General features: G+C 37.7%; 1 protein-coding gene across 7 annotated transcripts; it reads left to right on the top strand.

The window, feature by feature from the left end:
- Positions 1 to 3: 3 nt before the first annotated feature.
- ABHD18 (abhydrolase domain containing 18) lies at positions 4 to 24,063 on the top strand. 7 transcript variants are annotated; one of them, XM_064450478.1, is made up of 15 exons: positions 4 to 123; positions 1,632 to 1,705; positions 3,005 to 3,151; positions 3,972 to 4,080; positions 7,376 to 7,460; positions 8,169 to 8,269; positions 10,000 to 10,078; positions 10,166 to 10,252; positions 11,043 to 11,068; positions 13,307 to 13,445; positions 15,510 to 15,599; positions 16,324 to 16,425; positions 17,675 to 18,050; positions 20,125 to 20,287; positions 21,305 to 24,063. In XM_064450478.1, exons 4-15 carry the CDS (start codon positions 3,989 to 3,991, stop codon positions 21,354 to 21,356), a joined length of 1,392 nt encoding a protein of 463 aa, XP_064306548.1. In that variant the 5' UTR covers positions 4 to 123; positions 1,632 to 1,705; positions 3,005 to 3,151; positions 3,972 to 3,988; the 3' UTR covers positions 21,357 to 24,063. The 7 variants fall into 7 exon arrangements, with proteins under 7 accessions (XP_064306548.1, XP_064306551.1, XP_064306552.1 ...); XM_064450479.1 differs by lacking the exon at positions 4 to 123 and adding an exon at positions 235 to 493; XM_064450481.1 differs by lacking the exon at positions 20,125 to 20,287.
- Positions 24,064 to 24,284: the final 221 nt, after the last annotated feature.

Genomic DNA, 24,284 nt, shown 5'->3' with positions numbered 1-24,284 from the left:
GCGCCCGCCCGTGCGGCCAGGCCGCCCCGCCCCTCTCCCTCCTCCTCCTCATCTTCCTCCTCCTCCACTACGACCCCTTCCCGCTCATGCGGTGCCCTAGTACCGGCAACGCCGGGCCGTCGGGTGAGTGACCTTTGCGGGGCGGACGGGCGGGGATGGAGTGGGAAGGAGGAATCCCCCACCCCCTCGCCCGACCGGGGAGCGGCGGCTGGTCTCCGCGCCTCTCTGAGGCGGCCTCGCCCCGCGGGCGGGCTGCCGACCCCTGTCCTCCCGCGGGGGGACGGGCTCGGTGTCCGGCGGGCTGAGGGGGAGCGGGGCGGAGCGGGGGTCCGCCTCCCCGCCGCGCCCCCGGGCCTTAACGGGGCGCCTCCTGCCGCCTCTTCCCGGGTCCGCGGTCCTGGGTCCCGCTCGGTGCAGGCTGAGGGAGGGCTGGGCGGTTCCCCAAAGGGCGTCGGGGCCGGCCGCAGCCCCGGGGCCGGGAGGGCGACGTCGGGTGAGCCCCGCACTTTGGACTGGTGAATGTCGGGGTGGCAGGGCGAGGCGGGAGGGGGCGGCTCGGCCGGCGGCGCAGCCCTCCTGCCTTGGGCCCTCTGTCCGGCCGCAGGCTCCTCCGTATCCCGGCCTGTGGAGTGGCTGTGGGCGTGTCTGACCTGTTGCCGTGGCTTCTTTATGATTTTTTTTTAAAAAATCAATCTTTCTTTTACTGGAGGGAAAAGAAAAAAAGTATGACCTAACATTAATTGGAAAAGAGTGGTGTGTTTTGTTTTTTTTTTAAAGTGCAAGGAAGTTAATGAGTCGGCCTCCTAAAATAAGATACACCTTGGCTTTTTTGGGTTGACTTCTTGGTGGGAGCTGTTTCGTAGTCATGTATAAAAGCACTAGTCTGGGCCTTTAACAAAGTCTTTACGTTCCTTCCAGTGGTAGTGTTCTTGTAATTGAAGCTGCATGCACTGGATGAAAAGGAATGGCTGACCTATTGCATGTTGGATTTTGGATTTTTTGTGCCTGTTTCTATGAAATAAGTATACACACCAAAAATGTATTGTTAGTATGCAGTATGAGGGTTCTGGAAGCAAAGAAAAACACTCTTCCTAGAGTAAGAGATTAGTTATAGTTTATCTCTAGGTTTCCTTATCTTCTTCTGTAGCAAATACAGAATGTATTTTGTATTAGAATGTAGGGAGTTTTTTAGTGGATCGCTTCAGAATGTGCCTTTCTATCTGTTACAGTTTCTGTTCACAACTTGCAATCATGTAAAGCTTACTGTGTTAACAATATACTCATTGAATATTCATAGCACAGGTACTGTTCTGTGGGTTACACAGCTATGCAGCATCTTTATTGGGTCACTGCTTCCAGCTGACCTGTCTTACAGAGGGATTGTCATGTTACACGCGTGGTATCAAGTGGTGGAAACCCACTCACATTCCAAAACAAGCTCTGCTGATTCTTTTCTTAAGTTCAAACTCCTGCTGCTACAATAAACTCTTTACTTCTACTGTGAAGTTATAAAATTTCCACCTCCAACAGTTGGATTTGCCATTTCTGACAGTGAAAGTACTTGTAATTGTCTTTCCATGTAGATGTTGATGGGCAGTGACTGAAGTGTGTCCTACCTTTTTGTTATTAAGGTAAACAAAATGGGAGACTGACCCCTATTTTATCTCGGTAATACATCTGAGAAGTTCTATACAACATACTTCAGGTACTTGAAATATTTTTTGTTTTAGTGTTTCTTGCACTCTTAATGGTAGTGGTTTAATCTTCAATCTGATTAATTGAAATATCCTGAGTTACCTTGAAGTCTTTATTCAATCAATAAAACCGAATACAGGATGAAGCATTCCTTTCACCTCAATCAATATTGCATTTAAATATAAGGTACTTGCCTAGAAATTTGTTTTGGCATTCCCTCCGCGCAACAGAGAGAGCTCGTCAGGCCAGCCTTTGAAATCACAGCAAAATCAACATCTTCACGTTTGCTCTCTTCTGTGACTTTTATTTTGGAAAGGATTTAAAACAAAACCAAAAACCAAAAACAAACAAAAAACCACCACAACAACCAAACAAATCATGCAAGGCTGCTTTGTTAAGATTCAAAACATTGATTAAAACTTCTTTTCACAATACCAACAGATCTGCAAATCTAGTTTTAGTATATTTTTGGCAGAATAACTTACTCTTGTGCATACTCAATCTGAACCATCTTCGCAGTCCTATAGAGGCTTCACTTTGTATTGCTGTCCCTGTCTCCATCACCCCATTCTCTTTCAGCACCAGGAAAATACCAAGCTGTCTCCCTGCTCCAAAAAGCAGAGGAGAGACCTTGCAGAGGCTAGCAAACATCTCCTGTCTGACACCCCAACAGCACATGAGGTCAATGGAGATCTCAAGAGTGGGCGAGGAAAATTATTATATTGAGGTTGTGATTCTATTAGACCAAGCAGATATGGATCAGAATAATAAGATTACGCAGTCGGCTCTTTGAGGCTGGTGGAGTAGGAATGAATACTTTCTACAGTGTTAAAATAGAAGGTCCCCACTTTGACTTTCTGGTGATTTCAGGTATTTATTTCTGCCCTGTAATGACTGAACATAGAACCACTGGGGCTTACTAGGATGCTTGTTCCAGTATTAAAGTACCTTAAATTGTCTAAAACGTCTATTTTGATAGTAACTTATTCCAGGTGTTAAAGTGGTTTTTTTTCTGTATATTGATTCTTAAGTATTGGCTTTTCAGAAGTGCAGAGGAAACGTATTTATTAATTTCACCGCAATTTAAACTTCTTGTATTCAGACAAGTTTATTTTAAAAATGAGCATATTAAACTGTGGTGGGAAAAATTAACTCTGGATTAAAATGGAAAAAACCCCATTCATTAAATTACACTGTTGTGTAGTGCGATGAAGTTTAGACCATTTAGTATGGAGGGGTCTGGGAATACTAGAAAAGAGTTAAAGGTAACTTACTGAGCCTTTGATTATTAAATCTGTTGCTTTCTTAGGTGTATGCAGATCCTGGACCTTTTTTATTATTTGCATAACCTCTATCCTGCTGACCAAGAAACCAGATTTGAATTCTCTTCCTTTTTGTTTTTTTCCTCCTTCCTTCCTCATTGGAAGAGCACGGTAGTGGCTCCCTGTTCACTTCAGTAAGTATTATTTTGAAAATAATACTCAGCTTGCCTAAAATCTTGTTGGCTTTAGCTGTATTTGAGCTAGTATATTTGCTAAAAAGAAATGATACTGGTAAGGATTTTGTTGGTGTGATTTCTTCCCTGAAGGGAGTGGGAATATTGTTTTCAAAACCATAAGAAATGAGTTGGCCAAAATCGGAAAGGAATGGATAAAATAAGGGTTAGGGTGTATGTTTGACACCAATGAAGATAAGTTTGCAAAAATAAGCTTTCTCTGCATCAGTGACTGGAGCTACTTTTTTTCTTTTTTTAAACAAATAATTACATTGCTAGAGATCTAGTCTTCTAGTTGTTTAAAACCAAATATTGTTTCAAGCTTACATTCTGAGACATGTTTATGAAAGTGCATGTTGACCGAAAAGTTTTTGCCATCACAGCTATATTGACAGGACAGAGATCAGTGCCACTCATTGTTTTATCGGTTCAAGTAAAATACAGTTAGGACTGGTTGAAGATATAGTTCTGTGACCTTATGTACCTCTTCAGTTGGCTTGTCATCTATTATGTAAGAAATTTCTGGTTATATTAGGCATGTTAAATTCCTACTCCTAAATTACATTTTCCTGAAAGCTAGAGTTCGAATTAACTGCCTTTGTACTTTGTTTAAAATGAAAAGAATTGACCCAAATATTAAGGTTCACTTCCTTGGAATAAAATGGTATGGCTTTTCTTTAACACAGATACCAGAATAAGAACCTACTTTGTGTTACAATCAATGAACTTGCCATTCAAGTTAACACCTTTAACTGCCTTGTTTTTACCTGTTCTTTTTTAGATGTCAGCTTGCTGCTAATGGGTGTAAGTAAATTAGATGTCTTGTACAGAAAGCTTCTCCTCACTAAACTTTTCATCAGAGGATGGGGAAAACCAGAGGATCTGAAAAGGTGACTTGTTAAAAAAACCCCACATAAACAGTACTTTATATTAAAAGGAAAAAGCAACCCCTGAAGTGCCAACAATTGTTACTATCCTGTATTTAAAAACACCTCACGTGTTAGTTTTATTCAGGAAATCATGTCTTTCCTTACTAAGAGAGGAGCTGGATTTAAAAGACGTCTTAAAGGGATTTGCTAAATGTTTGTGTTTCAGGAAGCTCTTCTTGAGAGGATATATATAGGTCCAATTACATTTTTTGCTTATGCATATATGCATAACATACTTCAAGCAGCATCTCTGAAGGTGTATTCTAAAAACAAAGCTTGCTGAGTTTTTGCTGAGGAATTGTTCTCTTTTACATTAAAGAGGATCTTGCTAGCTTTCTGTAACTTCTTAACAATAATGAGCTTTAAAATTGTAAGATCTAATCAGAAGTTTCTCTTATAGCCCAAAGCAGTAAACTCATTCTTTTTAGATGTCTTGAAAATAATAAAAAAATTGAAGTACCCCTTAATTTTTATATTTGCTTGATATTATTAGTTAAGAGTAATGCCAGGAAGTTCAGCACTTGCACTACTTAAGTTTAAAACTTGACTGAATATATACATTCTGCACTATGTAGTATTTAAATAGGAAATGATAAATCTGCATTTAATGAGCTAATTCTTATGTATTTGAAACTCAATAAAGAAAATTTTAAAAACCTGAAGGTTTTGTTCACTGTGAATAGCAGTGGAGTTATGCAGGGTTTGTTTTTTGTTTGTAAGTCCAAGTGAAACATCTCATCTTGAAATGTCACTTGAATTGCTTTGTATGCCTTTCTTCAGTTGACTTTTCTCTTCAGTAGCAGACTTTCCTGCAAAATGAGACTGGATTTTTAAAATGTGTAGTTTACTTTTGTTGGAATAAGCAAAAAAGATGTGTTTTGGTTTTGATTGCAGCATTTCTGTTTTGTGTGTGTACCTGAAATAGGATGTTTTAATGTTATCAAAACCCTCTCAAACTCTTAGGTTCTTGGTGAGACATGATGAAGTTCCACTCCCCCATCCCCATCTCCCCCCAACACAATTACTGCCTATAGGGGAACTTCTGACTAATTCTACTGTTAGCTATTTCAATGCTAGGCAAGGCGTTTCTCTTGCGTGAGGTCTATAAGGGTGCAATCACGTTAATGTCAAGCAGCATTAAGAAAGCATTGCTGGCAGGAATAATGCAATCAGCTATGGCCCTTCTTTTTTTCATAGTGGGGGGGAATGTCTCACATGAGGTCAAAAGCTGTGGGGGGAAACATGAGGCATGCTTGCTGGCCTGCTGGTCTGAAAAGTGGAAGAAGAATTCATTCTCTGTATTTCCCTTGAACGGAAAGAAGATGAGCTGTACCCCAGCAGCCTGGCTTCACCTGGATGAAGAAGGAAGAATACCACCCTTCCTGAGTCCTCACGCTGGCGAGTGGGAGGAGGGAGGACCACTCCCTAGTATGCATGCCCTGTCATGCCAGAAACAGTGTCAGCATTGTCTGTCTTTTTTTAACTGATCACGCTGAAGCTCCATTAGAGGAAATTATTAAATTACTTATACCTCAAGCATTAACTGAGATTGACTGATATTGCAGAATACCCTGCGTAGATGTAATCTGAAGTTTTATGTGCACGCCCTTCATGTGATGACTACTGATATCCTAATGCTTCATCCTCAACTCATTAGCAAGAGTTGAAATTCTTCAACACATGCAAGATCTAGCTTTCAGTATCCTCCCAGCTACAGAGGAAATAGATAAATGCAGTATTTTTAGAGGATTTAGTGTCAAGCAAAGCCTCTCTTCATTTAGCTTACCCTCCACATTCACCTCTCCATACCTTTTACCCTTATTTTATCAGAAATACTTGATGCACTTGTGCTTCTGGACAAGAAGAGTGAAGGCTATATAGTAGAGCTACTTTTGGTACAGTGGTAAAATCGACTTTCTTTCTGTCCTTTAGGTTTGTTTTTTTTTCTAGTGTTGGGAAGGTGGACAGGTCATTGCTGTTACGCTGTTGTTCTGTACTTTCTACTGAAATCTGCTCTTTTGGTTGGTCAGGTAACATAGTTGTGTGTATTTACAACCATAAGAATGAGCAAGTTGCTCTTAGCATAGAGTATTTAAGGCTGTGAGAGCCATTGTGAGAGCCTTTTTGAGGGCATCTAGTCCAAATCCCTATTCAAAACAAAGCTAACAACTTAGTTGATTCAGGTCAGTTGGCACCTCATCCACCTGAGTTTTGAAAGTCCCTTGAGGATCGAGATTATTCATAGTTTCCCTGGGCAATCTTTTCTGATGCTTAACTACTATCTTTCAGTTGTGTTCTGGTAGGAATTTCTTATGTTGCAACACCCAACCATTGTCTCTTGTCCTCTATCTGTATACCTCTGAGAAGCCTTGTTTCATTTTCTCTGTCGGACTCTGCAGCCTATTTAAGTAGTAGAAGAAAGTAACTAGGTTTGCCCCTGAGCACGTTCTTCCCCAGGCAATAGAAACCCCGTCCCCCTTGACCTGCTGGATTCTCTCTTGCTAAATGCAGAGGTTATGTCATTGGCCTTCCTAGCTGCAAGGATGTGCTGCCAACTCGTGTTCAGTTTGCTGTCCCCCAGAAACCCCGTGCCTCTGCCTGCAGAGCTGCTAGCTAGCTGGGAAGTTCCCAGCCTGTATTGTTGCATGGGGCTCTTCTGTCCTAGGTGCAAGACGTTGCAGTTTTATTGTCGAGCATTAGGATACTTGTTGACTTGTTACTCTAGCTTTTCTGGGTCGCTCTGAACAGTAGCCCTACCTTCCAGCTGTTAACAGCACCCTCCCGTTTGTGTCATGAACTTCCCTAAGTGCTGTTAGTAGTTTGTTTCCAGATAGCTTTCAGATCGTTGGCAATTGCACTTTGATGTTGGTAGTCCAGCTTGTTTTTCACCCATTCAGTCTGTATTGCCCCAATGTGGCTACAAAGGATCTGTAAGCGTAGGAGGTTGCTATGTATTGATTTAGTCCTGAAGAATGACACAAGTTTTCAACATATCAGGTGTAAAATACTATTTAAGAGCTGTGCAATGACAAGCTATGTACTCGAGCCTTTTTTTTTTTTAACTTAAAAACTTCATTTTCTATGGTAGCTTGATTAATCTGTAAACGCAAAGCTGGCTTCATAACTTTTATTTCCTTTGTGGCTTACTTTAGCTCCTGAAATTATATATATATATATATACACACATACAGATATATATATAGAGTCTCTTTTTTTTTAGATTAAAAGTTGAATCTTCTCTGTTTCCTTTCAACAGAATATTTGAATTCAGAAAGATTATTGGCAATAGGGAAAAATGCCAGACGCTGGTTTCAAGAGATTACCCAGTGTTCATTGACAAGGTACTTAAAAGCAAGAGATGATGCAGTTTAACAAAATTTATTTTCCTCGTGGTATATAAAGGTGAAATCAACTTAGTACCTACCAGGCACCTTTTGTGGTATAGAAGAACAGAATCTTGATGTCAGGTAAATCTATATTTTCCTGACTGGTCAATGCTGTGGCAAGATAATACTTTTAACAATTTGCTGTTCTGATTTTTTTTGTTTTGTTAAAAATTGAGCTGCTGTGGATAGAATTAGGAGCAACAAGAAAAATGTGAAACAGGATTGGAAGGGGTGGGAAAATGAGCAGTCACGTTGGCTACTAGCAGAGAGTGGAAGAAAACGAAGAATAAAGCAGTGGCTGTAGAGATACTGCTTTATTCCCCCCCAGTAATATGATAGTTGGCAGTGTGGGAGGTGGGATGTCAGATCTTAAAGCTCAAAAAAATGCTCAAAACTTAGTGTGTTGTCAAAGTTATTTGAAGTGGGGCAGCATTACACTTCTCCTTGATTCCTTTAATAGGTCATTTAATAAAAGCAAAGTTTGAAACAAATATTTTGACTATGTTGGTAACATGTATATCCCTATATTTGAAATAGACCTCAGCTTTGAGTTTTTTAAAGTACATTTTTATCCTATAACAAATTCTGCTTTAAGAGACTAGCTTTCAGAGAAAGTTAAACACTGATATGAAATGTATTGCTATCATCTCATTCTCTCTGTAGGTTGAGGAGCAATCCGACTGTAAAATCCTTGAGGGGCACTTCATTTCCCCCTTGGCTCATTATGTCCCAGGCGTCCTGCCAGTCGAATCTCTTATAGCAAGGTAAGAGAAACCAGGTGGTATTTCCCTTCTGAAACTAGTACTGCAGAGAAATAAGAATGGTCTATAAGTAGTTTTATTGTGAAGCTAATTGATTTTAACACAAATTATCTGTAAAATATTTCAAACTGGTTTGGTACTAATGTGTTGAAATAGTTTTTGATCTCAAAAGTGAAGATAGTTCTTATTCAAGTGATAGTTTAATCTGTGTTTAAAAAAAAAGGACATACCTTGCTAGGGGACTTTTTGAGTGTAGAAATCGTATTGCACAAAGCTATGGAATATCCTGGGGTTTTTTAAAATTTTGTTTGTTTGTTTGTTTTCCCAAATGTGCAATGGAAATGAATGGATGCTGGAAATGAAGGATGCTATAGCCAGGACAGTAGTTGCTTGTTTTACAGTGGCAGGAGAAGCTGTTTATGTGAAAGAAGCATGTTATTATATTTGAAGGAACAATTCCAGCCTTCCATTTACATTGACTACAAAAATATTGTACGTGTACTGAAGTAGTAAGTTCATTTAATTGTAGCAAGAGAATCTGGTGCCTTTCTTACTTGGCAAGCCAAAAAAACCCAGTGTCCTCACAGAGAGCTGGATGATCCCTAATAGTCAGAAGATACCTAATGGCATTTTTGCTGGTTTCACACTAACGCTGCTTTGTGGCTGAGGAGTGGGTTTGGAAAGGGAGTGTAACTTCTGTTTGCTTTTAGTTTTGAACTAAACTTGGAAATTTTGAAATTTTGAAAATTAAATCTGAAGTTTGTCAGCTCAAGTCGATACGGTCACTGTCAATTTTATCGATATAACTGGTTGGTGTGTTTATGTGTACTTAAATGTGTAACACTAAGGAATGTCAGAAAAAGTTTGATAGTCAAAATATCAGTCTTTTTCCACCTCTCCATTGGTTAGAGAAAGAACCGGTCTCTTAACATTATTGGGCTAATTAGTACCATACCGGAAAATATAGTATACTGAATGTTTCCTTATTTATGTTCTCTTACAGTTTGTAGTCAGGTTATGCTAATTGCTACATTGGACAGTATTGTTACAGTTTTGAAATGCTCCACAAATGCCCCTTAAGATGGTTGTGCATTGCAGGAATATGTTTTCCAAAGTGTAACCTACTGTAGGTAACAGTGCTCTGTCTTGTGGGGAAAATACTAGTGGCTCAGAGTGATGTTCTTTTTCGCCCCCTCCCAGTAGTCAGACTGAAAATAACTTGAGTAGCAGCAGAAGACATTAACTGATTGATGTTGGATGAATAGAATAGTTTCATGGTTTGTATGTTGGGTTTTTGATTTATTTTTTTTTTTAAATTTAAATATATTGCTCATCTTAATCTTCAATTTCAGCTGTTGTGCCCTCAGGAGAAAAATAGCAATGCTGCCTAGGAGAGCTAGTCATACTTGTTTAGGCTGCTTTTCATCTGAAGTTCCATTTCTCTACTCTGCAAAATTTAAATTGTGATGATGAGGTAGTGGTCTTTTTTAGGAACGTGATCTTTCAGCTTGGCTCCTTTTCTCGTTTGGCATTTATTCTGTCCTACTTTTGGATTCCTTTCTTTGCTGGATGTGTTTATGAAAAATGATATTGCTGAATAGTTGGCAGTTTGCCTGCATGGGTTTTGAAAATACTTTATTCTGTCTTTGTCTTTTTTTAAAGATTATTTTCTCTGGCACAGCTTGTAAATAGATACACTTACTTTGCTAAAATAGCTGTTTTGTTTCTCATAGATTTCAGTTCATTATACCCAGAAGATGGAGTAGCAAGCACAGACCTGTGTGCATTCATTTAGCAGGCACTGGAGATCATGTGAGTATGTAAAATGTAAAACTGATTGTAACTGAGAAATTAAATAATATTTTTGCCTTACTATATGTTTGTACATCTTATTTTTAGCACTTCTGGAGGAGACGCACATTAATGGCACGCCCAATGATTAAAGAAGCCTGTATGGCTTCCCTATTGCTAGAAAATCCTTATTATATCCTTTTGTGGGAAGAACAATAGTTATTCTTAACATTCTCTCCAGAAAGTGCAAGACACTTCACAGTAATGTAATATGTGCTTTGTGGATCAATTTCCAGTGGACTTTTCAGTGGAGGGAAGCGAAAAGCAAAGTATGACTGCTGCATGAAACACAATGTGGAACACAGTTAATATGATGTGCTACTTCTATACCAAGTATTGCTTTTCTGATTTGTTTGAAAATGTCTTCTACAGCATCTTACTGTAGTCATTAGAATAGAAGGTCTGATACAAATCTGTGTACTGATCAAAGTACTGGTAGGATTCCTTTAGCTGTGACAGGGTGAAAACTATTCTATGTCATACTGTGTGACTTCTGGATGTGTTGATGAGAGAAAAGAAAGTTGCCTCTCCTGCCTTCCCTTCTCAAATGCAATCCTTTAGTACCTCAGGTACTTTTGAGAAACTTACTGCTACCATTTAAGATTTGTTTCTTTTTAAAAAAATTAGGTTCTGCCCTGTCATCAATTCATTAGTAACTTCTATAACGCTGTTATTCTGTTTCATTAAATAGAATCTTTGGTTACACTTTTTTCCTACCCATATACCTGACAAAGTAAAATCTTATGTTGCAAACTACATCAGCAGCTACATTTAACCTGATGTTCCAGTTAAACATCTGGAATTTAAGTTCCAAGTTTTAATTACTCTGTGCTATTTATGTATGTGATTTATTTTAGTTTTTGTTTTAATTACCACTTTTTATATAAAGAAATTTTTTACTTTCTTTAACTTGAGTCTTCTACATGGCTGTAGAAAACCTAAGGATCAATTGTAAGTATTACCGTTATATTCATAGATACCATCTTTTTGAAATACCTTTTTTTTTTCTGAAGAAGCTCAAAGTAGTGTAAACTTTGATAGCTTATTAAAAAAAAAAAATTCCCAAGCATGGGCCACTTGTAACCTGCTAATGTGTAATTGTCTGCCCTTTGCTAGGCTGCTTTGCCATTTTTTCTGTTAAGAGATCACAGTGATCAGGAAAGTGTGCATGGGATGGACTTCCAGTATAGCGTGAGATGCAAGCAAGTACCAGTTTATTTTCCTGAAGGACAACTGTGTGTAGAAATGCTGCAATTATATTTCAGTCGACTGTGAATAATCTTTGCTCAGATGGTGTATTTTCCTGTTACAATTGCTAAGATTTTGCTTTTCCAAGGTATTTTAAGGATTTACAGTCAGGTAAATAAACCTGGTGTTGCTTATTTGTTAGTGGACACTATGCAATAGTCAGTATTTTACAGGACTTGTTCCCTCAGTCATTTTCTTAAATGTGTATTTAGAAGCTGAATTAGGTGGTCCTGTTTTTTCGCTTTTCACATTTTCCAAACCACTGGAGTATAAACAGAATTAAACAGGATATGTGTCTGAGGCAAAGCTGTGGTTTTAGTCTACCAGTATTTCTTAAAGTGCATATGTGAGTTGGTGTTTTAATAATTTTTAATCCTAACTTGGACATTTAACAGTAGCAGAAGACGCATGGAAGGTGATTTATTTTTAAACCTGTCCAGTCTATTAGGACTTCACCAGGATTCTGTCTCACGCTACAGCACTTCAGATTTTCTAGGTTTTATTTAGATTTCAGCATTTGGATTTCCTAAATTCAAAAGCTTAAAAAAAATATTACTTTTAAGGATAAGACTTTAATTCAATGGTTTCCATTTTTTTCAAAGCAGATGCTGAATTTTATTTATTTTGACATAAGAACCACTTTTATAAAGAAAGTGAATTACGTTTATCAGCTAAGATGATTGTTGTAAAATTGCTTCTTTGATAGGAGAACTGCTTAAACATACATATATTTATTATTGCATTTAGAAGTGTAAGATTATAGGAAAGTGACAGGAGAGTATGTGTGCTGGAATAAATCCATTGGTGTTTTTTTCCCAGTTATTGAGGATCTGATGCAGAAGAATAAATGTTTTTGACGAGGCTATTTCTAACTCCATTCTCAGTTGTCTGGCTTTGCAGCTTAGTATGTAGAGAAGGATTCTTTGAAAGGGGAGTGCTTCGTCTATTACCCCAACCAGTAATTGTCACTCTTCGATATAAGATTCCAAAGCAGCAGCAGTGGCTTTAATTAATGTGCTAGTAACAGTGTTTAATAAATATAGCAGCTGGAGAGGGCTGAGGAATCTCCTAATAAAGCTGTAGGAAAGAATTACATTAGCCTATAAATACTGGTCTGCAGCAGCTATGTTCATTTCTCCTGTGGCTTGCACAGTAAGCTTTGTCCTTGTTTTTCAGTGTCTCAAATGTTACTGTATGCTGGCAGAAGAGGCTGGTAGCCTTTTGTAACCTGACTGTGTGAAACCAAAAATACACAGTCCAAATTAGAGGTGTGTTAATTGCTCTGTAAAATACATTTTTTTCACCTTTTGGAGCCCCTCTGAATAGCTTTCCTTTTTTTTTTTTCTTCTGTGTTTTAATGCTTTGCAGTATGCTGCATGAATTTCAGTACCATGACAAACTTCCCACTTCACAATTTCAGGTTTACTATAACACTGAGGGCTGCTTCCAAAGCTGACATACTGATCGCTCTTCAAATGTTGTGTGTAATTTTTCAATGATGTAAAGCAGCTAAATAAAAAAAAGGCGGGGGGGGGGGGGGGGGGGGGAGAAAGGATCTTTTCCGCAAATGAGAGAGTGTATGTCTAGCACTGTATCACCTTGATTCTATTTCTAGAAGATTGGTTATAACTTTTAGGACAGAAGATTACTACTAGTGAGATTCTAATGTTGGTAATACCTGTTTCTAGAAGATCAGGCTGCCAGTGATATTACGTTAGAAGCTTAGCAGGTGTCTATTTCTAGTGCTGATTTAGACGAAAAAGTACAAGTGCCATAGAATCTGGACTTGCTTTTTTTCCTGTTGAGTCAACAGGAGTTCACCTCCAAAATTATCTGGGATTGTGATCAGGCTTTGTATAAAAGTATGTATAGAATGATGAGAACTGTCAAAATCTAATCTTAGAAAATAAATCCTATATTTTCCTTTTCTGGGGAGAAAAGACGGTCATGTTTAAAAAATGTCTCGGACCTGTTTGTGATGGGAGGAGCTCTTGTTCTAGAGTCGGCAGTTCTTTTGCACTGGCTAGAGAGAGAAGGCTATGGACCGCTAGGGATGACTGGAATATCCATGGGAGGACATGTAAGCTTTTATATTTCCTGTTCAGTAATTTTTTTTAACTTCTCATTTGATCATTTAGCATACAGAAATAACTTGTTGTATAGTGTTCCTCTCGGAAGTACTTGAAAATAAACATTTTGGGTCATAAGAAACAAATTGTTGGCAATTCTCATGTTCTGGGGTGCTGAATTGGTATAATCCTCAATATGTACTGACAAATCATAGAGCCCTTTGTCAGCCATCTCCTGACAGGCTTAATAAGAATATAAGCTTCTCACATAATTAAGTTTTTTTCTACAATGCGTGGGGTGGGGGGTGCGGGGGGAAGTGTTTTCTGAATGAAGCTCTATACTGATCAATTGCTAGTTCTCCCTCTTTTCCTCCATTCTGCTTGCTTAAACTTTTGTGTTTTAATGCATTGTGTGAAATGTCGCCTCTTTGTAGGCGTGTTATAATTGAGGTGACTTTTGGTGTCAGTTCTATTCTCAACTTACCTTTTTTTTTCCCCTGATCATCGGTATTGATTAGAGATTTCTGTGGTGAGGTGGATAAGATTTTGTGTATGACACTGTGCAGATTCAAACTAAAACAGCAGTGTATTAGTAAGATGCCTGAAAGACTAATACAGTTAAAATATTACTGCTTGTGCCTCTACAGATAATTATTGATCTGTGAGACATAGGTACAAAGCTTATTAAAGCGATGCACCTATGTTTTGCTGATCCTTGTTTGTTGGTAGGAGCTAAGTAAATAACGTTGGTAATAGTAGTGTCTACTGAAAGGAAAATAATTTCCTGCCAAAGCACAATTTTATAACTCTAAATGTTATACATTTACAAAGCACCTTTGATTTACATTAAACATCACCCTGCTGAAATAACAACTTTTGTGCTAAGCATGTCTTCCCTGTCTTATTTGTAAGTTGCATTGGAATTCTCCAGCTGTTGTGTGTACCACTAACCGTGCAGGACACTTCAAATGCTGTGCAAATGCGATAGGAATAACGGATACTGTATCCTAGACCAATGGTCATATACAGCACAGGTAGAGAAGGAGGCAAGATCTGAGTGAGTTTGGAAACTCCTTGGCAATTTCTTTTTGTTAGACCAGGAAGATACATTTTTAGCTAGTCTTGACTGACTTATAGGACTTCTGGTACAATATAAAACCAGGGGAATAAGTCATATTTGATGTTGATCATCTCTAGAATGTGTGGTTTACAACAGAAGGTAGGTAGTATTAACTCAGTTCTACTGATGGGTAGAGCTAGAACCAAGAAGAAAGAAGTCAGCCTTTCTGGCTGATAGAACATAGATACTTGGTGTTCCTGTAACTTTTTAAAATTAAAATATAATTAGACTAGAATTATAGTTCAGTTGTATAAAGCCATTTATTAGAACATCTGGCATAGACATGGGGTATTTTGTATTAAGGGTTTACACTGTTCAGTGTAATCACTTGTTATCCTCTAAAGCAATAAAATAAAACTTGTCAAGAGCATATGATAGAGGGACCTTCTGAACGTTGAGCTTCTTTGCTCTGTTTTTTTTGGGGGATAAATGGAATATTCACAAAAATGTGTTCTGAGAAGTGATGTAAAAATAATAATCTAAACTTTAAAGGAAAGAAGAGTCCATTTAACATGCTGAATTACTTCTCCATGTTTTGTTTCCAGTATACAAATTTTAAGTATAGAATGTTAAATAGTCCTTCTTATAGAGTGCCTTCATTTTTCCTTGAAATAAGCTTGCAAGAGCTTGATGAAAAGCTTTATAGACGTTTTTCATGGTTTTACAGAACTAAATGGTCAGAATAAATATTCCATTGGGAATTCTTATAACAAAAACCCATTCAGCCTTGAAATTAGTCCTGTCTGGAGCACTGTTTATTGTTAGGGAAATCACTGAAGAATAGGCTGTATCTTCTAAAGAGGTGAAAGTATATCCAATTGCCACAGGCCTTAACTGCTTTGGCACTGTGTATGTGTCTGATGCTGTATAAAGAAATAAACTGAAGGTGAGAGAGTTCTTTTTACCATATTGTGACTTCAATATTAGAGTATGTAATAAATGCCTTTGATTCTAGATGGCTTCACTGGCAGTGACAAACTGGCCTAAACCGTTGCCATTGATTCCATGTCTGTCCTGGTCAACAGCTTCTGCAGTCTTTACTACGGTAATTAACATATATTTTTGTTAACATACTAGAATGTACTCAGATATGTAAATTAAAAGGCCTGGGTTGGCCACATACACCTTTTCAGTTAGAGTATTTTATCATCCTTTGGCCATTGTTGGTGACTAGTGGCAAAAAACACCCTTCCTGCTTAGGGTATACAAGAGATGATAAGGAAGGCAGCTTTGAGCTACTTCAGTGGGTCACGTACCAAATTAGCGGCTGGGGCTGGTTTGTGGGACGATGATGGGTCCCACTGGATTGGGGTGGTCTGGATGTGGGAAAGTGAGGAAGCAAACCATGAAAACATGTTTTCTTGTGCTCAAAGCCTGGCTGAAATAGTTGAGTGATAATGCTGCTACTACCATGGGGGGTACCTGTTTTCACTACTGCTGCCAGGGGAGGTGAATAAATAGACCTATCATTGGTTTTAGTCCAGTGTAGATGTGTATAAACCCTAAGAGCGACTGTTTTCTGCCTTCTTTTTTCCTTTTTTTTAACTTTTTTGTTTGTTTTAAGGGAGGTGGGTTTCCGTGTCCTATGTTATAATATGTGCTTATGCTTTGATTACGATAATTCTAAGGGTTATCTGGAAACTTGGGCAGAATTCCACTGGAAAAGTCAAGTCATATTGAGGAACAGATCAGTTTTCTCTGTATATTGTTATTTTAGCATGTTCTCTGGGTTTTGCTTGTGTACTGGACAATTGTGTTTATAATCTCAGGGTGTGTTGAGCAAGGCAGTGAACTGGAGAGAGCTAGAGAAACAGTATTTTACACACACTGTTTATGAAGAAGAAATAATTCAAATGCTGGAATACTGTGGAGTAAGTATAGTTTATTTTCTCTGTGTGCTAATATTTACATGTGCAAAGCTAGAAAACTGTGTAACTTCTTTTTACTTCCAGTAAAAGTAGCCCGTTGTTAGCTAAAACACATTTGCCTGTTGTTTCCTTATGCTTTTGTTAAATCTTTGAAAGAAAACCTTCTGAAAAACAGAAGCTAATATTTTTGGTTGTATAATATGTGTTAAGTATAGCCCTTGCTACACGTTTTTTCTATGGCCACACTTAGTGTAATCTGCTGCATAAAATATATTTAATCAAAACATTGAAACTGTAGATAATGTTTCCCAGTACCTGGCTATATATTCTGGAAAACCGGTAGCCTGGTGTATAAATACAAAAACATGATTTCTTGCCCTTTGAAGCAATTGCTTCCAACTAGTCAATGCTGTAGAAGATTTTTATTATGTAGCAATATTAAGTTATTTTTCTAGTTTGTCTAGAGTTCTAGGTCTCTCTATTTCTGTTTCTATGTGTCATGCTAGCCCTCCCTCAGCTCTAAACTTTGATTGCCCAGGCAGTTGGGATAAACATGAGGTAGAGATTTTGTAATTAGCTTCTTTCTCGTTACGAAGTATAATTTATTGCCTGCTTTTTTTTTTTGCTTGCTTCTTGACTCTTTTTGGCTGGGGTTGAAAGACACTTCCCACGGGGATTTCGTTGCCTCACTGCTCTATTAGATTGGAATGATAACTTTTTGAGAATTGCTTGTATGTTGCAACGCTGTCTTCTAGCCAATTCTGATAAATAATTTTTTTCCTCAGATTCTTCGCTTTGTGACAGTCCTTCTTCAGATACCTTACAACAGGAGAAGAAGGGCTGGGGTGGAGACAGTTACTTAAGCACTTGCTGTTTTTGAGTAAAATACACTCCAGGAATGCTGATGGAGCAGACAAAATAATAAGAAGAAACATTTCAGGATGTTCACCTTGTGTCTTCCTAGTATTTAGAGACAGTAGATTTTTCAGTCCTAAACCTAACACTAGACCTGGTCACATGTTTATTGCCCAGAAATTGAAGCTTAAACGACTGTGATTATAAATTCAGAGTTTAATATAGAACTAAAAGTAAATGTTGGTATCATAAGCTACCATATATAAGTAGCGAGCAGTGCTGTTTGTTTCTTTTCTTTTTTTTTGTTTGTTTTAATATTAAGTTGATTTTAAAAATGAGATTAACCAACTGGTTTAAAGGAGAAACCCTTAATAAATGACCTGTTGTCTTTGTTTAGACGGATTCTTTCAAGATGGGACAAGACTTTGTTAAAAACTTCCCTGACAGTGTGGACAGTCTGGAGGATGTGGATGTGACTTCCAGAATGTTCGACCTTGGTTCCCCAAACCAGACTGTATCTAAAGAAGCTGTTCACAGTTTCACCACAAATAGAAGTACTCTAAGTGCCTCATCAGAAAGACTCTTCATACAAGATGCTCCTAAAATGCAGTACATAAATCAAACATTTTCAACCAGTAGCAATAGCAATAAAAACGTAACCAACCCACAAGGACACAGGATAAATAAAAGAAAGAGTGACACTTTACAGAGAGAATCCTTAAGGTTCATGAAAGGAGTAATGGATGAATGTACCCATGTAGCTAACTTCTCAGGTATGTATTTGTTATATTGTGCCATTTGGAAAACTGAATAAAATATGATACTTCATTCTCCATTGGGTAAACCTGCTAGCACCTTAGCTGACATGTGAAAATATCTTGAGTGTTATTCAGTAACATCTGTTTACTCAATTTCCTAATTGTTTTTCTGTTTCTTCTTAATGGCCAACTAATGAAGTGAGTTAAAAATTTGCTGTTTAGTATCTTTGCTCATTTTTTTTCTCTGCCTTGCTGTGGGTATTTTCAGATATGAGCTAGTGTAAATTAGTGTTATTTAAAAGAACAAAACGTCTGTGTGATGTGAGGAATGTCTAGATATAATTTGCTGACAAGGTTTTTCAAGTAGATTCGAGTAAATCTCATAAAGCAGAAATCTGATATTGACCTCAGGTAGGAAGTAGCCTACATAGTATCATTTAAGCTCAATTCTCAGCTTTTAGACAAGTGTGACCAGTAAAAATGCACCGGGGTCCTTCTGGGACAATGTGGTCTGGTGAATATAGTGTTCCTCAAGATAGGCATAGCATATAGGGGGAGCTCTAGCCCAGCGAGCCTGAAATGTGATGAACCTGGGTGTATTGGCATGTAGGGCAAACCTCTTTCAGTGGCTCCTTCGCAGGCAATGCAAACAAGTGATTTCTTCCTACAGCTGATTGAAAGGGTTTTGCTGGAATGGGGGCTCGAAATTGCTTTTGTGGCAGGCCATTCAGACAAAATGGTTGAACTGTGCCCGTACCCACTGGGGACTCCCGGCATGTCCTAGAACATGCTTTGACTTCAGACAGGTTTTTGACAGAGTTGTCTTTGAATGTCAAAACATTCTTGATACTGAGACCCTGTGCCACCTCATTTTTTAATTCTGGCATTCAGTACTTCACTGGTAAATGTTAAAAAAAAAATCCAAAGATTTCTAAACTAGGATAGATTCCATGACTTGGACAACGTCCCAGATCACTGCTAGCCAGGGATTTTGTGTTAAATGCCAGTGAAGTGCTTTCCTTAAGGCTTTAAAAGTTGTTTAAGTAGACAGAAAAAAAACCTGTAAACTGTATTCTAAATACAGACATTCTTGCTAATCTAGACGCTTACCCAGGTATCACTTAGCTAAAGCACTGACCTTTCTTGAAACTTAAGAGGATCTGTGATCCTCATGCACTTGTCCAAGTGATGTAGTCCCTCATGTCAATTGTCTCCCAGGTCTCTTTGTGCTCTGGGAGACATTGCAACCCCTGCTGGGGTATCCTTGGAGTGTGGCTAGAGATGAGCTTCAGAAAATCTGCCTAAGTTCAGATTTCAGGCAAAACTGAACGGAAGACTAGACTCAAACTTAGTATTACATATCCTCTACGTGACCTAGTATATATGTAAGGAGAGGGTTGAAATACTTTGCAACACCCATTGTAAAACATCTTGGCTGGTCACTCTTTACCATGCCACATACGTTATTTGTGAAGAGAGAACTGCTCTGTTATTTTTCTCAACACCATTTTGGTGTTATTCCTGTTAGTATTCTGATTGGAGCACTTCTGGTTATGAGGAATAAATATATACAACATAAAAATCTCAACATATTGTTATAACTAAAACATGTAGGAAACAGAAAAGAAAGTGAATGTATACTGCACTTTTTCTGACCTCTCGTATGAAAAGTTGTTTTTATTCCTTTCCTTGAGGAAAAAAATTATATGAAGCTTCTACTCTGTTAAATATTAGATCTCTTCTATTGGTTTTTTTTTTTCTGAAAAAGAGAGATCTTGGAGAACTGACCTGAAGGCTCTAGAGTTTTGTTGATAAAAGGAAAGACAATTCTCCTATAAGACTTGTGAAGCTTTCTGCTTAAAGGGAGGGAAGGGGATGGATTAGTTTGTTTTTCTACTGATGGCCTCACTACTGTAATGGTAAAAGCCACATAAATGCTGCAGGAGACATTAGAAAATATAATTTTATAAAATCTTAGAATAATGCTAATTTTTTTTTAGAAATAGAGCTTTTTTACAACAGAAATCTTAGATGATGTGTTTCTGCTTCTTACCTGAGATAAATTCAATTTTGATTTGTTTCTCTTTAGTTCCAGTTGACCCCAGTTTAATCATAGTTGTACAAGCTAAGGAGGATGCGTATATTCCCCGAACTGGGGTGCGCAGTCTTCAAGAAATCTGGCCTGGATGTGAAATTAGGTATCTGGATGGAGGTCATATCAGTGCCTACCTCTTCAAACAAGGACTCTTTAGGTAAGGTAGATGGGAAAGTTTAAAAATAGTTGAGAGCTTAAAACCATAATTTTGAGACACATAATTTTTTTCTAAAAGCAAGTCTATAATTAAAACAACAAATACCAAATACTGCTTTGAAGAACAAGCTATTGGCTCTGAAATAATTTAAATAGAATTTCAGCATTTCCATTTTATGAGCAAAGATGAGGTGCAATATAGCTCAGATCATTCAGTAAGCCAATGGCAAGAGAATGATCCTTCTCACTCTTGTTTTCTGATAAAAGGTTTTAGTTTGTTTCACTGGACACTAGAAAACATGTTTTTCAGCAGTGACCACTTCTGTCATATTGCGCAGTTATTGTCTTTTTGCAAAGGCTTTCTTAGAATTAAAAAACCCTTCACAACTGAACATGAGAATTAAAACATAAGCTTGACTGCAAATGAGTAGCACTTGCATTAATTCTTTCCTTAGTAATACTAGGTGTTGACTTTCTGAAGGCAGTTATATAAATCAGTTATATAAATGCAGCTCCTTAGTTCTATAAAGTTATACTTCTGTTAATGTGAAAAAATAAGGAGTTAGTAAGACTGTACCTCCCATTTAGGAAGTCTAAGCAACAACAAAAAGGAATAGCAACATACCAGGTCAAGGTATGCTAACCACTAACTTACTGCTATTTAAAACTTCAGCCTTATTTTATGACAGCTGTTCAAAAACTTTAAATTATGCATGTCTCTGACCCATTTCCTGACATGTTTGAGTAGCAAAATCCTAATCCATTAACATTTGCACTTACATTAAACTTGGTAAACAGTCCCACTCATTCCTGAAACATAAATATATTACTAGATTGAAGTGAGAGATCCCAGAAATAAGTGGAGGAGAAAAGACTACCTAATATCACACTTTCATTGAATACTGTTTTGCAATTGTGATGACAGCTTCGTAAGTGTATTTGTGAACATATGGAAATATGCCACTAATATCTGCCCTTTCCCAAATTATACAAATGATCATCTTTTTTCTTGTTTTAGACAAGCCATTTATGATGCATTTGACCGCTTTCTTCAGAAATACACAGTTTAAAAGTCTTCATAATGTATTCAAACTGATCTCAATAGTACTTCTGCTTACTGGAACTTGTATTTGGAAAACAAGCCCCTTGCAACGTTGCATAGATGGTCACTGACTTTGACTGTTGTAGGTAACAATTACCAAAAATGGTAACGTACCAGCATTACTTTCATTTCAACCAAATGCCATTCTGACATACTTGCTTCAGCTTTACCTGTGAAAAAAACAATGGCCGCGTTTTTAGTGCATGAATGGTTCATGTATTTCATGTTTCATCACATTGTGTATTCCTTTTAACTCTGAATAAATTCTGAATTGCTTATCAGTTGGAAACAGACCAATCTAATTGGTATTGAAAGAATATTAAATTTGGTGTAGACCGAAGATGATATCTTGCATTTAATGTATTTCTAGATTGTTTCAGGTACCTTGGTTTCCTCTTGCTTCCTTGTCCCCTTGCTATTCCTATTGTGTTGTTCTATGGTGTTGCCAGCACTTGGCCTCTTGTGCTCCTCACTGCTTTTCTCTATTATGAATTGAAAACGAGACGTAATACAAGGGGCAGAATCGAACCTTGCAAGAGACGACTTTCAAAATTCATCGGAGACATTTTCATTCCATGCATCTGTGAGATTTTCTGCTACTGAATTAAACCGTGCCATTCCAGAAGAATCATGTAGTGATTAATTGATCCGTTATACAAACCTGGAATAAGTGAAAATGGAGTGTCTAGTAATGGTTTACATGCATTCAGCTGGATAACATAAACTACTACTTCTAGATTTTTCTTTTTCAGAATCCTAGAGGAAATAAAAATGTAATCAGTTTTCCTGAGAAGCAGTGCTGCGAAGAGCCTGACTCTAAGCAGTTCAATCAACTGCAGATTATCTGGTGCTATAAAGACCTGTTGGATATATTTCAACAGAGGTCCTTTTTAAAGTGCACTCAGCGCTAATATGCAAAATAGTTTCGCTGTGTCATATTAAAAATGTATGTGAGACTAAGGGTTATCAAAACAACTTGTTTTTCAATGCTGTCTTTTTAATTGGATGGAAAATAAAAATGAGAATTACGAATGCATTTAGCAAAATCCAAAGTCTGTTCCCTCTTCTGAGATCAAAAATGCCAGCGAATTACAGCAGAATAAAAGGTGGTCATGCATCAGCTGTATAAGGTATCTGCCCACATTGTTTCTGTGGTAATCTCCTGTAACATTCTTTTAAAGCTAGTTTGCAGAGAAGTTGCAAACTGAAACACTTCAGTACTAATTTTAGTACAGTAGTGGCCAGAGTTACACAGAAACAAACAGAAAATCCAGCCATTTCTTGGGTTACGTGACTTCTGCACCTTTCAAATCAAGCACTTTGTTTATCTCCATGGTTAGCATAATGGTTTTTAATAGGCAGAGTATGAAGCAAAAAAAGGCTCATGTAAATTAGCCTTGAATTTTACTCTGGCAGACAGGACTATTAACTGCGAAGAAATCGTGGTTCACTTGAAAATCAGATAAGTTCAGGGAAAACTGAAGTGCAACAACTTTAAGAACCCAAATCATTTAACATGCAAATGTACTGAAAATGCAAAAGAACTTATTCTGTCAGAAGTAAAATTGCTTGTTTCAAGTGGTGCTTCATCATTTCTTCAGGGAGCATTGTGTTTATATATATCGGGAAAAAGTGTGAAGTGACTAGCATATTTGAATACAGTAAACCACTGAAGGTTGGAAGGTTTGAAATCCAATATAAGTAAATTTGCAAATTTAAAATTGAAGGCTTGAATAGTATACTAAAGGGTTTATGGGGTTTACATTTTACAAGCTCATTCATCAACTAAGAGTTTTACCAGACCATTGTCTGCTGTCCACCAACTTTTTCAGATCTCACATTTGAAATGTATTTGTGTGCTTTCTGTCCTGTTTCTTGCAGCTATGAGAAAGGGAAATAACTGGTGGCAAGGGAAAGGGCTTGAATAAATGGAAGAGAGGAAAGACAGATTTTGAAAGGCGGGGAATAAGCACACACACAAAAAAATCAACTTCTCTAGGCTGTAAAGTATAACATGCTAAAGTAAATATTTTCAAAGTGCACAATATTAGGAATTACAACCGATGGGAGCTTGACATCCTGAGGTTAGTGTTCTGATGATATTACTACAAGGTTTAACTTGCCTAAAGGGCACGCTGTTCGCAGCAGCAGGTTTATGCTAACGTAACCCCTGGCTGGGAGGGTGTCTTTTGGGATAAGTAGTGAAAGACTGCTCTCCAACAAGAATGAGAAATCACGTTTTGTGTGTAACTAAAGTAATGTGGCCAAATATGAAATCCCAGGAAGCAGCATTTAAGAAATTTCTCAGATTAGAATAACAAAAAGGAAAAATGAGCTCTGTTGTCTGTTTCTGCCAGTTACCGGACACAGGAAGCTATCAGCTGGTGTGCGAAGGGGGGAATCTTGCTGTGTGAATGTTTTTAGCCTTTGGAAAAGGGACTTTTAAAACCAGATTTTAGTGTTAAATCCTAAGAAAGCATTATTAATAATTCATTTTGATGTTAAATGAGGATGTGATTTTAATCTAGCAATTGCATGAGAAAAATATTGGAATAAGGTCCCTGCACTAAATCCAGATAGCAGCTAAGCCCTTCCGTGTGTCTTACACTTACTGTAAAACGGGCCTTGATAAGTTTTTGGCTTTAATGTTTTTCAATAAAAATCCTAAACAAAAACAGTTAGGTGTGAGGGTTTCTTTCTTTTTTGTTAACAGGAATTCAAAATACATCTCCCTGTCGTTCTGTAATCCTTTTTATTCCTGCTAGTACTGCAGCACAAGCAGAGTAGTTCATCGACAGTACCACATAAATGCTTCACACAAGAAACAGTGATACTGCTTTCATGGTCTGCTACATGCAGCACCTAGTAAAGAAAACAAGCTTGTATCAACCAATTA

Source organism: Phalacrocorax carbo, chromosome 4, assembly GCF_963921805.1.
Source record: "Phalacrocorax carbo chromosome 4, bPhaCar2.1, whole genome shotgun sequence".
In the NCBI taxonomy this organism is placed as follows: domain Eukaryota; kingdom Metazoa; phylum Chordata; class Aves; order Suliformes; family Phalacrocoracidae; genus Phalacrocorax; species Phalacrocorax carbo.
This window is presented reverse-complemented; position numbering and strand designations above follow the sequence as displayed.